This window comes from Artemia franciscana, chromosome 1 (assembly GCF_032884065.1).
Source record: "Artemia franciscana chromosome 1, ASM3288406v1, whole genome shotgun sequence".
Taxonomy (NCBI): Eukaryota; Metazoa; Arthropoda; class Branchiopoda; order Anostraca; family Artemiidae; genus Artemia; species Artemia franciscana.
Window position 1 is genome coordinate 21067466 of NC_088863.1, and position 15774 is coordinate 21083239.

The 15774-nt window shown below is 35.1% G+C and overlaps 1 protein-coding gene across 5 annotated transcripts in view; it reads left to right on the forward strand.

The window, feature by feature from the left end:
- The window catches only part of LOC136026799 (KN motif and ankyrin repeat domain-containing protein 1-like), a 147455-nt gene that overhangs the window by 44695 nt on the left and 86986 nt on the right, over window positions 1–15774 (forward strand). For 4 of the 5 annotated variants that reach the window (XM_065703508.1, XM_065703516.1, XM_065703501.1 and 1 more), the window contains one exon: window positions 8653–8902. In XM_065703508.1, the coding sequence (XP_065559580.1) occupies window positions 8653–8902 (250 nt within the window). Of the gene's footprint in view, window positions 1–608; window positions 3584–8652; window positions 8903–15774 lie in introns of those variants that run through there. The other variant, XM_065703524.1, reaches the window with a different exon arrangement.

Sequence of the window (15774 nt, forward strand, 5' to 3'; positions counted from 1 at the left end):
GAACATTCCTTTTGTCTCGTCATTTATTTTTTTCTTTTTTAGTTCTTTTAGTTTTTGATCTGAATACAGATTGTTTTCCCATGGACCATTATATGTTGCATGTTCAAGAGTCGGTAAACCTGACAATCTATTTATATGCAAAGACAATGGGACAGCAAAGAATGTTGTATATTCGCAAGTTTTACGTAGTTAAAACCATATATATATATATATATATATATATATATATATATATATATATATATATATATATATATATATATATATATATATATATATATATATATATATATATATATATATATATATATATATATATCTATATTCACAGGTGGGACATAGGGACACAACTACAATGGCGCGTAACTATTATTGCGCGTAACGACTTACGCGCGCGGGGGGGCTTGGGGGGGGCGCGAAGCGCCCCCACCAACTAGGTGTTGGGGTGGCGCGAAGCGCCACCCCAACAGCTAGTATATATATATATATATATATATATATATATATATATATATATATATATATATATATATATATATATATATATATATATATATATATATATATATGTATGTATGTATTACCGTGAATGTCTTAAATCCGGTTAATGTCGACTTTCACCGGTCAATGGCCGAAATTCCCTTTTCTCTGCTTGAATTCAATTAGCTTTGCGAGTCAGATTTTTTGGTCTTATCCAAGCTATGATGGTAAAAATTAAAGTTAGGTTAGATTATGTTACTTTAGGTTAGGTTAAATTTGCTTATAAATATCAGAAATGGTTTAAAAACATACGTTAACCTAAACAAACCTTAGCTAATATAATCTGTCATCATCAAACCTTGCATTAAACTGGAATAGTTGACTGACAACGCTAAATCCAAGGAGAAACAAAGTCGGGCATTCACGGTAACATATATGTATATTTCATATAGTTTAAGAATTGAGGTATTTAAACCTAAGAACCTTGGTTTAAATATCTTTCGAATAAACCCAATAGACATGGTGACCAGATTGTCAATCCTATTTCATTCAGTCGGTTTTAACTCAAATTGATAGAAGAAATCTTAGTGAATGTGTTTGGTTACTGAAAACATCTGTTGATGGAAGGCCAAAAATAACTATAAAAGATCAACCTCGGCATGACTAATAAGATACTTTGCCAATTGCAAGATTATTTATTTGCAATATATATACCACCCACGAGAAAATGATAATACTCCTAATATCTCACTGGCGAGTATTGAAAATTCTCTATAAGGTCAGCGCCCTTTTTTCTTTGCCAGTTATGGTTTTCACGGTAATCACAACCAATAATACAGTGGTCCATGTCCGCTGCAGAAGATATTTATTTTTAAGGAACGGGTCTAAATTGGGGGATTTTAAGATATTACCGTTCAGGGAGAACTTTTTATGGTAATTAAAGGGATTCGATATCTTAAAGAATAAGCCTATCTCGTCCATTAGGAACTATTTTGGTTTGTGTGGCCAAATTATTTAGAATTGATTTTGCCGGTCATGTCTTAACTTGTAGAGCTTGGACAAGCGATCCGAATAAATGGCAGAAAACTAAAAGCCGACACCTATTTTTCCTGGAATCTTGGAAAAACCTTGTAACTTCTGTTGTTTTGTGTCAGAGAAAGAGATATTTAGTTTTAGGGAAACTTATATCATTAGGAGGTGTAAATTTGTTTTTGTTGATTAAACGGAGTAGATTTTTTTTTATCTAAGAAAGGGCTGCCCCTAAGAACGTTCTAGTACACATGCTAGGAAAATGTCAAAAATCACCTGTCGAAAAATGTCGAAAAAGAATTGTCATTTGATCAATTTGACAGCTCTTCGAATTTTCTGTGATGCAACCCGCTTTGATTGAAAACTTTGCTGATACATTTCCATTGTATTTTTTAGTAAATTTGGATAATAAAATCACAAACTCTAAATAGGTTCCTATGATAACCACTTCCCTGGGAGAATTCGTTAATGGACCCTTTGCCTTTGAGTCAGTAAGCCGACGTTGAGGCTCATAAACTGATGTTTAAGGTATCGAATCCTCTTAAAAATTAAAAAAATACTAATTTGGTATGCTGATTGGTATTGCAAATCTTCCTTATTTCCGAGTGACGGGCAAGAACTTTGGGCAGATAATGTGAATAAAAAATTAGTCTGAAATTTTTGCTGATTGGTTCTATTTTAGAAGTTCTGTTTCAATTTTCATGTTTTTGTGTGTCACCAACCAAATTATCATTGTTTTATCATGCAAAATTTGCTTTTCATTTTTTACTATCGTCAAGGAATTTTTCGTTGTTTCATCCATTACTTCAAATTTTTTTTTCTTTTCTTGGATCATATGTTGTTTTTGTGAGAATTTTTGGCATCTTTTGTATCTTTGCTTTTGCATCTTTGCAGCTAAAACACTAGCTGTAACCCAATGAAGAGTGACCCACTGTTCATAGTAAGCGAAATATTAAAAGCGCATCATGGTTGCAAGGGTAGCTGTAACTTAGTAAAAAGCGAACCACGTCCCATAGTTACCAAAGCTTAATAACGTGTTTTGAAAACGAAATATTTGGTGTAAATAAATTGCTCTATGTATCTGTTTCAGGTATGGTAACTCTTATTTTCATTAATATCCATAGTTAAATGTTATTTATAAGTTTTTTTTTTAACTTTGAAAGAGCCCGATACCCCATCAAAAATGATGTAGGGTCGAATTGAGAAGTATATCATTGGAATTTTCATGGTTGAAAGCCCAGTAGAACTGAATTTCAGTTTCCTACCTCGAAAAACAAAGAATACTAATTTTGGCATGGAAATATCATTTTTTTTTCTCTGCCGCTAGTTGGGCACTGAAATATCATGGAGAGCCATATTAGGGCTTAATTAAAAGCTGACTTAACCGCTATTTATAACTTTGGCTTAATAATGTCATCATAAAGTGCCATATGGCACACACAAATGTCGCCTTGGATGTTATTTCGAGAGTGGACAATTTGCCAAGCATAAAAAGGTACTGTCATAATCTCCGTGAGTGAAATCCCTTAACCTGAGGCTCACGATCTTGTCTGCTCCCTTTTCCAGCCTCCCTAATAAGTTTCAAAATCATGTGCTGACTAATCAGGCTAGTTCTAGTAGCTAGGCTAGTTCTGAGATAGGCTGGTGGTGTCAATTCATAATTTTGTTTGGGGTTGCGGGTAAAATGTCTTTTTAATACCTTGAGGGGGAGCAAATCTGTTGTTTTTTCGCATTGAAAATACCAAAAAGGAGCATTTTTCAAGGAAAATATTCCAAAAAACAGTAATACACGTTCCAAAGTTAAGAATCAGGGGCTCTTTTATACGTTCAAGCGGATTTTTGCTAACCACGTCTCCTCAAAAAAAATCTAATCTAATTTTCTATAAATTTTAATTTCGCCAGGTCCTCGTCGAGATTAAGAGACTGCGTTTCACTCTTATCTTCTAGTAATAGCAAAGCAATCTGTTGACTTATCTGTCAGTAACTATTATTTAGTTGCATTTGATTTGTTCTGCGGTGATATGGATGTCAGCAATGCAATGAATGAGCCCATCAACTATTTGATATTTGCACAGTGAGGGTCCCTTATTTCATTTATGTTTTTCTTTTTTCCAAAGGAATCTGAAGTTTTTTTGGTTCTTATGCGCAAGAATAGTGGCCATTCAACGGGTATTGCCTGGGAGACGTGCTTGGGGTCAAGTAAAACTATATAAATGTTAAACCTTATTGAGAAAATGTGAATTTTATTTCACAAGTATAGGTGTTATTTCCTTTTAGGTAGTTTTCAGATCAGCTTCGTAGGATCAAACAGTTCGTGATAACGAACTGTAGTAAGGAGCGACCCGGCTCAATAGTAACCAAAACTCTAAAAAATGTGATTTTGATACCAATAGCTAAAACAAAAGAATCGCATTTTAATGCTGATTTTAAATATATAAGTTTCATCAAGTTTAGTCTGACCCATCAAAAGTTACGAGCCTGAGAAAATTTGCCTTATTTTAGAAAATAGGGGGAAACACCCCCTAAAAGTCATAGAATCTTAACGAAAATCACACCATCAGATTCAGCGTATCAGAGAACCCTTTAGTAGAAGTTTCAAGCTCCTATCTACAAAAATGTGGAATTTTGTATTTTTTGTCAGTAGGCAGATCACGGATGCGTGTTTATTTGTTTGTTTGTTGTTATTTTTTTCCAGGGGTGATCGTATCGACCCAATGGTCCTAGAATGTTGCAAGAGGGCTCATTCGAACGGAAATGAAAAGTTCTAGTGCCCTTTTTAAGTGACCAAAAAATTGGAGGGCACCTAAGCCCCCTCCTACGCTAATTATTTTCCAAAAGTCAACGGATCAAAATTCTGAGATATCCATTTTATTCAGCGTAGTCGAAAAACCTTTTGGGGACCACGTACTACCCCACAGTCCCCGTGGGAGGGGCTACAAGTTACAAACTTTGACCAGTGCTTACATATAGTAATGGTTATTGGGAAATGTACAGACGTTTTCAGGGGGATTTTTTGGTTGGGGGAGGGGCTGAGAAGAGGGGATATGTTGGGAGAACTTTCCATCGAGGAATCTGTCATGGGGGAAGAAAATTTCCATGAAGGGAGCGCAGGAATTCCTTGCATTATTAAAAAAAAACAATGAAAAAATAAATATGAATTTTTTTTCAACTGGAAGTAAGGAGCAGCATTAAAACTTAAAACGAACAGAAATTACTACGCATATGAGGGGCTCACCTCCTCGTAATACCTCGCTCTTTACGCTAAAGTATTTTTAGTAATTTCAACTATTTATTCTACGGCTTATGTGGTTCAGAGGTCATTCTTAATGAATTGGGACACAATTTAAGCTTTAGTGTAAAGAGCGAGGTACTGACGAGAGGTGAACCCCCTCATATATGTAACAAAAACATGAGAATACAAAAGTTTGTTACGTAAGCTAATTTATAAGTTACGTATATCTTTTACTAATAAAAACCTTCGTTAAAAATTAAAAGTTCTAGTTGCCTTTTTAAGTAACCAAAAAATCGGAGGGCAACTAGGCTTCCTCCCCCGCTCTTTTCGATCAAAACTATGAGAAAGCCATTTAGCAAAAAAAAAAAAATGCAAATTTCATTTTAATTATTCCTCTGCAGAGCCAAAATCAAAACATGCATTGATTTAAAATCGTTCAGAAATTAAATAAAAACAAAGTTTTCACTGTTTTAAAAAGAAGAGTTGAGAGAAAGAGTCAAACTTTAGCGTAAAGAGCGGGGCGTTGATGAGGAAGCAGCCCCTTTCATATACGAAGTAATTTCTGTTCGTTTTAAGTTTTAATTTCGCTCCTTACTTTCAGTTAAAAAAAACTTGTTTTTTTTTATTTAATAACATGGATATGGTGACCATACTCCCCAGAAAATATGAGAGTCCCAGATTTAAGGATCTTGTTGTAGTGTCTTAGAGATTTTTCGAAATGTTCTGGATTTTCATGACCTAAAGAAAGTAAGGTGTAAAAGCTCAGAGCTTTTTTCTGAGTTGTTATGAGTTTTAAAAACTCAGAGCTCAATATTTACCAAAAAGGCGGTAGAATTGAACAATAAGAGCTATTTGGTAAAAACAAACGTTTTATACTGATTGCCTCCCAAAAATTTTTGAACGCAAATTTTGTTGTGTTCATTGAGCAAGCACAATTAAATGAGACACTCTTTAGTTCCTAAATGTCCACTCCATACATTTTCAAAACATTGAGATAGAAAAATAAAAACTGTATTTTTCAAGTGCTGTGAGTTTAAAAGTAAATCCATTCCGGTACACCCCCTCTCCCCTAAAGCTCTGAAGTGTGTGTATTTTTAATACCGCATGATAATATCAGATAAAGACTGCTGGCATGAATATCTGTTGCTACCCACGGTTTCACGGAAAGCGATTTAGTTTGGCGACTGCCATGTCCTTTAATGCCACAGTATAAGTATATACCAGTAGCGAAATCTTTTTTCAAATATGACACACGTTTCATAGCACATATTTAGACTCCGAGCATATACGTCAGAGCAATAGTTTAGCTGCTAGTTGGTTTTACATTGGAAACATTTGTCATTGCGCGTGCGCGAATTCGGGGCCATGAATCTTGTGTGGTTTTAAATCTGTGTAAAAAAAAAATTAGTTGAGAGTATAGGACACAGCTTAGATATACAATACAGTTATGAAAACTCGATTTATTTTCGGGACACAGTGGGCGGTAGCGATGCTAGCGGCTGGAGACAGGAAACTGACAGTCTGAATCTAAAAGATCGGAGCAATTAGACAAGCAAAACAAAATCGTGTTCCCGCCTATGGTGTTGTAGTACCATCTAGGAGGCGCCAAGTTCAGAGCTCTGTACCAAAAGTTCCTCATGGGCAAGATAGGAGTTTTCAGTATTGTATATCTAAGCTGTGGTATAGGACTTCTCGCTGCTGTAAAGTACCTTTACTGTGTTTAATGCCTGGTTAGTATTCATCAGAGAAGTTTTTACCGCTTTCTAGGCACTAACCCTTTCTAGAAGGCTTAATAGACATCAGCCAATCAGAAAAGTCTGATTGACTGAAATTTCCGATGCATATTAAGCAACAAACTTAGTTGTAGCAATTAAATTATAACTTAGGGATGACTACTCAATCATTTCGTCCACTGTTGGTTGGTTAACCCCTTCTTCCTCATTTGAAACTTTCCACTTTGTTGCTAAGTTATTGGATCTTACGTTACTCCTGCCAGGAACAATAGTGGCTGGTTGCTGTTTACTCTGAACCACTGTAGTTAAATTAACTATCTATATATCTATCGACAGCGTTCTGAATGGGGTCTCGCAATTTAAGCTACTGATCTTTCAACTCCATCACATGCCCAGTCATCGCAAAATACTCCCGTAAGGTATCTTATGAATCTCATAGATACAATGATTAAGGTAGTTTACTTACGAGCTATAAACATGGCTCGTTAATGCATTTAATACATTTTTGGGAATTAATGGATAAGGTTTTGCCAAACTACAAATTTTAGGGAATCACTAAAAAAAAACAAGAAAAAAACTAAATGCCAGTGAATTGATACTTTAGTGTCAGAACCGGTGGCGTAATTTTGTCCAAGTCCCCCGGGGGGGGGCAAATTTCCTAAATCAAGTGGAAATGACAGTAAAAACTGAAAAACGAGCCATTTTTTACCTTGAAAGTAATATAAAGATACTTTATATTACTATAAATGTAAATATATACTAAAGGAAACTGATCCGTTTCTGTTGATGCTTGAATTATGCAGCCTTATATTAGTTTTGACGTCTAGTTTTGAAGAAACCAAATTTTAGCTCAGGGGACGAACCGTGGTCTGGGAGGGGCAGTTGCCCCCCCCCCCCAGACCACGAAAAAATGTCCCAGACCAAAAAATGGCCTTTATTATGTTATTTCCAATTATTTTGTTTGTGTTTTATTGTGTTATTTCCAAAATTTGTCACTCTAGTTTATTGTTGCTGTCCCTGAAAACTCAAAGGTAGAAAAAGTGTGTTTTAAATGTGTTTCATTGCTGTCCCGTTTGTTTTTTATGTTTTCCTTTGAATCTGCACGCAATCAAAGTATTCGGTCTATCAAAATTTCCTTCGTTTAGACAGCCTTGTGCTTTAGAAAGGAAATTTGAGGGCCAACAATTGGGATTTCGTGTACTTTGGTTTTTTTTCCAAATAAGTATCCTAGGACGGTTCTTCGCAAAAAAATTACTTCATGTTCTATCACTTTTTTGCGCAATTGTTGTAAATGTATCTATTCTTTGTCTTGTTTTTTGACCGCATTAGACTATACCATATGACCTCTTGAAAAAACCTTGCCCATTTTTTCGCTGCGCTATCAATTACGGTTGTATAGTAATTTTGCCCTTGGTACCAGAATAAATGTCAACCAAAGTTAATATTGTTCTATTTAGGCTCATTCTGGTGAAATTTCACCTAAATGAATTGGATTAACCTACCTACTAAGTAAATTTTGTTAGTAATAGATTAGGTTATTACTGATATATCTGATATTTACTTTATTAATGAACACAATTATAACTCTTTTCATTTTACATCTACTGCACTGATGGAAAAACATACGTTTTTCCATCAGTGCAGATTCAATTTAAGTTTGATTCGATTTCAATCAGTTCGGGTTCAGTTTAAGTGTTAAAATGTAGTTTAAGATATAAATACCAAAAATTAACTAGAACTGTTTTAAGCAGCCTATATGATATGATATTTACTTTATTAATAAACACAACTATAACTCTTTACATTTTGCATCTACTGCACTGATGGAAAAACATACGTTTTTGCTGGCGTACGGTAGTAAAATTTAAATTTTTTTTAAACGCACCAAAAAGTAGCATAATAAATAACTAAAAAAAAGATAAAAACGTACCACAAAAAAACACAAACAAATGATCAATTTCCCTCACAACATCCGTTCCAAAATAAATATATACCTCCCAACAACCCCACTCCCTCACTACCACCCATCCACCCACTCCTCCCTAAACCAACTTTACTCAACCAACTTTGTAGTTAAATGATAAGTTCGATGGGGTACTAAGATATCAATAAAATAGGTTATATCTTAATCTATTCATGGCTTAAGAAGCCGTAGGAATAAAGTGTACCTTATTTCAGGTGTAACTGCTGTCCATATGGTTTTCATATTGACTTGGATTTCATCCGGTTCTGTGAAAACATGACAACTGGTGTGCGACGGAGGCCGGTGAGTGAGGCGAGGAGGGCACGTCGACGACAGACTAGTTCGATGGAAGTGATGCTTGGTCTCATACCTGCTCTCCCTGTGAGTCAAAACTTACCAAGTGGCAATTTAGCTTCTCCTGGTACACCTTCAAGAAAAGTTGCAATTAGGACCCCATTGCCAACTGTAAGTTTATTTCACAACCTTTTCAACTCCTAATCTACTTTTTTGTTTGTAATGTTTTGTGTCCCATTATCTCATTCATTGTCTCTAGATATCATTTTTAATTTGGCCATTTAAAAAATGGCCATGTACTAGTACTGATTGTATTATTGTTATATGCAGTTTCTAGTACTACACAAAAAAACGCAGTTTTGATAACTCCAAATCTTGCTTTTTAAGCTTTGACAGATCGGCTACGGCAATTAAATAGGTGTAGTGTTATATTTTTTGTCAAACTTGAGACCTATACCCAAGACTGTAACCAGGGGGGCTACCGGGTTTGAACCCCCTCCCTCCTCCACATAATTTTAGTCTTGCTCGTGAAAAAAGTAACGAAAATGTACATAAATAAATTTTAGGCGCGTTTTTAAAAAAAAATTGTACCCCCTCCCCCTGACCAAAATTATAGATAAGACCCTGTCTATATCCCATCCTATTAAACTGGATATTCCCAGTCGATCAGTCTGATCTCTTATCGTGTTTTGTGGGATTAAATAAAAAAAAAACAAGTTTTTTTAAATGAAAGTAAGGAGCGACATTAAAACTTAAAACGAACAGAAATTACTCCGTATATGAAAGGGGCTTTTCCTCCTCGACACCCCGCTCCTTGCGCTAAAGTTTTTTATTGTTTTAAAAAGTAGAGTTGCGAGAAAGAATCAAACTTTAGCGCAAGGAGCGGGGTGTCGAGGAGGAAAAGCCCCTTTCATATACGGAGTAATTTCTGTTCGTTTTAAGTTTTAATGTCGCTCCTTACTTTCATTTAAAAAAAACTTGTTTTTTTTTTTATTTAATTTCTGAAAGTTTTTGAATTAATGCATGTCTGATTTTGGCTCTCCGTACATAAATTACTAAAATGAAATTTGCATATTGATTCTTTTTTTGGCTAAATGGCTTTCTCTTAGTTTTGATCAGACGATTTTGAGAAATAATGGGTGGGGAAGGAGGTCTAGTTGCCTTCCAATTTTTCGGTTACTCAAAAAGGCAACTAGATCTTTTAATTTTTAACGAACGTTTCTATTAGTAAAAAAAAAACGTAACTTAAGAATTAACTTACGTAACAAAACGTACATAACTTACGTTACGTTTTATCCCAATTCTTTAAGAATGACCCCTGAATCAGAAAGGCCGTAGGATAAATAGTTGAAATTATTTAAAAAAATTTTAGCATAAAGAGCGAAGTATTTATCTCCTCCTAAATACCTCGCTCTTTATGCTAAAGCATTTTTAGAACCCTTCATATGCGTAATAATCTATGTTCGTTTTAAGTTTTGATGCTTCTCCTTACTTTCAATTGAAAAAACTTTTTCATGTTTATATTTTCATTGTTTTTTTTTATAGTAATGCTAGAAAGTCCTGCGCCCTTTTCATTGAATTTCTCTTCCCCCATGAAATACTCCTCCAAGGAAAGATCCTCCCATATAGCCCCCTCCCCTGAACCCCACACCCAAACCCAAAAAATCCCCCTGATAACATCAGTACACTTCCCAGTAACCATTACTGTATGTAAACATTGGTCAAAGTTTGTAACTTGCAGCCCCTCCCCCAGGTACTGTGGGGGGTAAGTCATCCCCAAAGACATAGTTATTATGGTTTTCGACTATGCGGAACAAAATGGCTATCTCAAAATTTTGATCCGTTGACTTTGGGAAAAAAATGAGCGTGGGAGGGGGCCTAGGCGCCCTCCAATTTTTTTGGTCACTTAAAAAGGGCACTAGAACTTTTCATTTCCGTTAGAATGAGCCCTCTTGCAAAACTCTAGGACCACTTGGTCGATACGATGACCCCTGGGGAAAAAAAAAACAAAAAAAAAAAACAAAAAAACAAATAAACACGCACCCGTGATTTGTCTTCTGGCAAAAAATACGAAATTCCACATTTTTGTAGATTGGACCTTGGAATTTTTTCTATTGGGTTCTCTGATACGCTGAATGCGATGGTGTAATTTTCGTTAAGATCCTATGACTTTTAGGGGGTGTTACCCCCTATTTTCCAAAATAAGGCAAATTTTCTCAGGCTCGTAACTTTTGATGACAAAGACTAAATTTGATGAAACTTATATATTTAAAATCAGCATAAAAATCCGATTCTTTTGATATATCTTTTAGTATCGAAATTCCGTTTTTTAGAGCTTCGTTTACTATTGAGCCGGGTCGCTCCTTACTACAGTTCGTTACCACGAACTGTTTGATACTCAGGACAATTAGAGGTTTTTCCTACTTCCAAAATGTGTTAAATCCCTATTTCTTGAATGCAGAAATAGTTCTAAATTGAACATTGTGGGTATAAATATTGACTTTACCTAGTCTTGTTGGAGCAACATAGTTAGTTTCGTATCCGCTCTGATGCTCTAAAATAAATAGCGTATTATTCTTAAAACAGTGTACTTTGGTGTCATTTCTGAAATAGAAAGGCTAGGAAAAATTAGGTATTCAGTTGAAATTGTCATAGTCAATAACCATAAAAAGGAGGTGGACTGTCACCCACTAAGGTCGGAGAAGTAATTGTAACAAGTCACGGACGCATGAATCTGTTTCGGGGGGCCCGAATTCTTTAAATCCCTTATTCTGCGAGAAGCATCAGAAAAATATAGGGAAAAAAAGCGTGAGATTTTTTTTGGGTGGGATGGGGTGTTGTGGGTCCCCCCCCCCCATGCGTACATGCCAGGTTTTAACCTAGTATAGAGCAAACCTCAAATCAGTAGTCTGAACTAGCATGTTAGGGAAAATTTAACTTATATATTTTTTTATTCTTCAAAACTCTAAATTTACCATAGACTATATATTAGCATGATATTAGCTATGTATGAGAAGAATATTGCTCCAGCTAAGCTGGGAAGTGAGGTTAATAGTTATTTTTACATGAAATCAGGTTAGTGTTCTTTTTTTTCATGGGGGAGGGTCTTCCCCCCATGCGTACGTGCCAGGTTTTAACCTAGTAAAGAGCAAACCTCAAATCATCATTCTGAACTAGCATATTAGGGAAAATTTAACTTATAGATTTTTTTCTTCGAAACTGTAAATTTAACATAGACTATATATTAGCATGATATTAGCAATGTATGAGAAGAATTTTGCTCCAGCTAAGGTGGGAAGTGAGGTTAATAGTTGTTTTTACATGAAATCAGGTTAGTGTTCTTTTTTTTTGGGGGGGGGAGTCTGACCCCGTCCATGCGTACGTGCCAGGTTTTAACCTAGTATAGAGCAAACCTCAAATCATCAGTCTGAACTAGCATGTTAGGGAAAATTTAACTTATATAGTTTTTTATTCTTCAAAACTCTAAATTTACCATAGACTATATATTAGCATGATATTAGCTATGTATGAGAAGAATATTGCTCCAGCTTAGGTGGGAGGTGAGGTTAATAGTTATTTTTGCACGAAATCAGGTTAGTGTTCTATTTTTTTCGAGGGGGAGCCGTCCCCCCTGCGTATGTGCCAGGTTGTAACCTAGTAAAGAGCAAAACTTGGTCCATAGTAATTGATACTCAAAAATGTTTTTTAAAGAAACTGTCTGGTGAGAAGCGTTTCCCAATAACGATAATTCGAAAGTGGTACCTTTTTAAACAAAAGTTGGGTAATGAACGCGCTTCTTTTAAAGCATCGTAGCCTAGGCAAAGACTTGATATTGTCAAACAGTTCGTGGTAACGAACTGTAGTAAGGAGCGATCCGGCTCAATAGTAACCAAAACTCTAAAAAATTGAATTTTGATATAAATAGCTACATCAAAAGAATCGCATTTTAATGCTGATTTTAAATATATAAGTTTCATCAAGTTTAGTCTTAGCCATCAAAAGTTACGAGCCTGAGAAAATTTGCCTTATTTAGGAAAATAGGGGGAAACACCCCCTAAAAGTCGTAGGATCTTAACGAAAATGACACCATCAGATTCAGCGTATCAGAGAACCCTACTGTAGAAGTTTCAAGCTCCTATCTACAAAAATGTGGAATTTTGCATTTTTTGCCAGAAGACAAATCACGGGTGCGTGTTTATTTGTTTGTTTTTTTGTTTTTTTGTTTTTTTTTTTCCAGGGGTCATCGTATCGACCAAGTGGTCCTAGAATGTCGCAAGAGGGCTCATTCTAACGGAAATGAAAAGTTCTAGTGCCCTTTTTAAGTGACCAAAAAAATTGGAGGGCATCGAGGCCCCCTCCCACGCTCATTTTTTTCCCAAAGTCAACGGATCAAAATTTTGAGATAGCCATTTTGTTTGGCATAGTCGAAAATCTTAATAACTATGTTTTTGGGGATGACTTACTCCCCCACAGTCCCTGGGGGAGGGGTTGCAAGTTACAAACTTCAACCAGTGTTTACATATAATAATGGTTATTGGGAAGTGTACAGACGTTTTCAGGGGATTTTTTTTGGTTTTGGGGGTAGGGTTGAGGGAGGGGGCTATGTGGGAGGATCTTTCCTTGGAGAAATATGCCATGGTTGAAAAAAATTCAATGAAAAGGGCGCAGGATTTTCTAGCATTACTATAAAAAAAAAACAATGAAAAAATAAACATGAAAACGTTTTTTCAAATGAAAGTAAGGAATAGCATTGAAATTTAAAACAAACAGAGATTATTACGCATATGAAGGGCTCTAAAAATACTTTTGCATAAAGAGCGAGGTATTTAGGAGGAGATAAATACCTCGCTCTTTATGCTAAAATATTTTTAGTGATTTCAACTATTTATTCAACGGCCTATTTGATTCAGGGGTCATTCTTAAAGAATTGGAACAAAACTTACGATTTAGTGTAAAGAGCGAGGTATTAACGAGGGTACAAACCCCCTCGTACACATAATAAAAATATAAGAATATAAAAGTTTGTTACGTAAGTTAATTCTTAAGTTACGTATATTTTTTACTAATAAAAACGTTCATTGAATATTAAAAGTTATAGTAGCCTTTTTAAGTAACCGAAAAATTGGAGGGCAGCTAGGCCTCCTTCCCCACCCCTTATTTCTCAAAATCGTCTGATCAAAACTAAGAGAAAGCCATTTAGCCAAAAAAAAATTAATATACTAATTTCATTTGAATAATTTATGTGCGGAGAGCCAAAATCAAACATGCATTAATTCAAAAACGTTCAGAAATTAAATAAAAAAAACTAGTTTTTTAACTGAAAGTAAGGAGCGACATTAAAACTTAAAACGAACAGAAATTACTCCGTATATGAAATGGGTTGTCCCCTCCGCAGTCCCACGCTCTTTACGCTAAAGTTTTAGTTGTTTTAAAAAGTAGAATTGTGGCAAAGAGTCAAACTTTAGCGTAAAGAGCGTGGGACTGCGGAGGGGACAACCCATTTCATATACGGAGTAATTTCTGTTCGTTTTAAGTTTTAATGTCGCTCCTTACTTTCAGTTAAAAAACTAGTTTTTTTTATTTAATCCCTTAAAAGGATAAAACTGTGTTCCATTGGTTGTGTCAAACGCGAACATACTTGATTTTACCTTTAGTTTTTAGTCTTATCTCTATTCTTTCATATTTAAGCTAGCCTACTTTTCATTTCAATTACTATCATTAACACAATGGACCTATAACACAATTCGGTTATTGTTAAAATTTCCAGCCAACTGTTTTAAACTTGAATTGGTACATGCTCATAGTCTAAGTGTTTTTTCCTCTAAGACTTAGGGTGTTGTCTTGTACAATAAATGACCCAAATACAACGTTTTCTCACTATAGCCTAGGTTTTCTACTTAAAAATTTAAGTTTATGTGCACTCAGGAAATGAGTCTCAATGATCTGACAAGCAATTTTACCAAACGAGACTTAGTGTTTTTAAAGTGTGGTAACAAAGCGAAGAAAAAAATAGGCTCAATTTTGCTTTGGGATAATTTTATGGCTGCAATGAATAAAATTGATAAAAATAATTGTGTACTTTTGTAGTTGGAATTATTTAGATTTTTGTAGCCCCCCCCCCCCTCTATATGAATGTTGCTTTGGCCATTTTTCGTTTAAAGTCATTGCCAAACTGATGAATAAAAATGGGTGACGTTTGGGATTCTCGTACCTTTGTATATCCGTTTCCTGTTTAAAATATCGTGCTCAGTGGTTTTGGCTATAAAAATTTGTGTATTTGGCTTCCCGTTATCCAATGGCATTGTTGTCCTGTTATCCAAGGATTTGTTGCTGTTGAATTGACGTTCGAACAAATAAACTGCTCGTATATGTACGAATCCTCTTGTCACTGTAGATTTTAAGGCCTCTTGACATTACGTTTTGGCGTTACGATCTTCCCTTCATACTGTATTCTGCAAGGCTTAGTTACCTTACGTAAGACATTACGTTCATATACGCGTAAGACGGAACGAAATGCAAGATTAAATGTAAAATAAAGTCTTAAGTTTTCAGCGTGAAGGGTCCTTTATATTAACCCGTGTCAATTTGGAATCACATTAGTAATGTGATTCCAGTGAATCGGTTGGGAGATAGGGGCTATGTCCTCCTTAATTTTTTATTTTCCCCTCTAGAAAAATAATATTTTTGGTGTTTTAATGAAAATATTTGTTTTGGGTAATTTCATAAGAAAAAAAATTCAAAAAAAAAATACAAATTTGCCCCCACCCCTAGATATTGAGAAATACATTCAGGAGAACTGTAGTATAAACAGAATACAATAGAAAATTTGAAAAAAGATAAAATGAAGACGTTTAAATAGTTTAGATAACTATATGATTAAATTATAATTCGCAAAAAAAATATATAATTCTGTCAAGGCCGCATACAGGGGGAGGGCTAGGGGATTTGAATCCTTCCCTCAAAAAAATTGTCTGGCTCGTTAAAATGTAGCAAAAATGGTATAAACAAATTTTTGATGCGTTTCTTAAAGTTTCTTTTTGAAA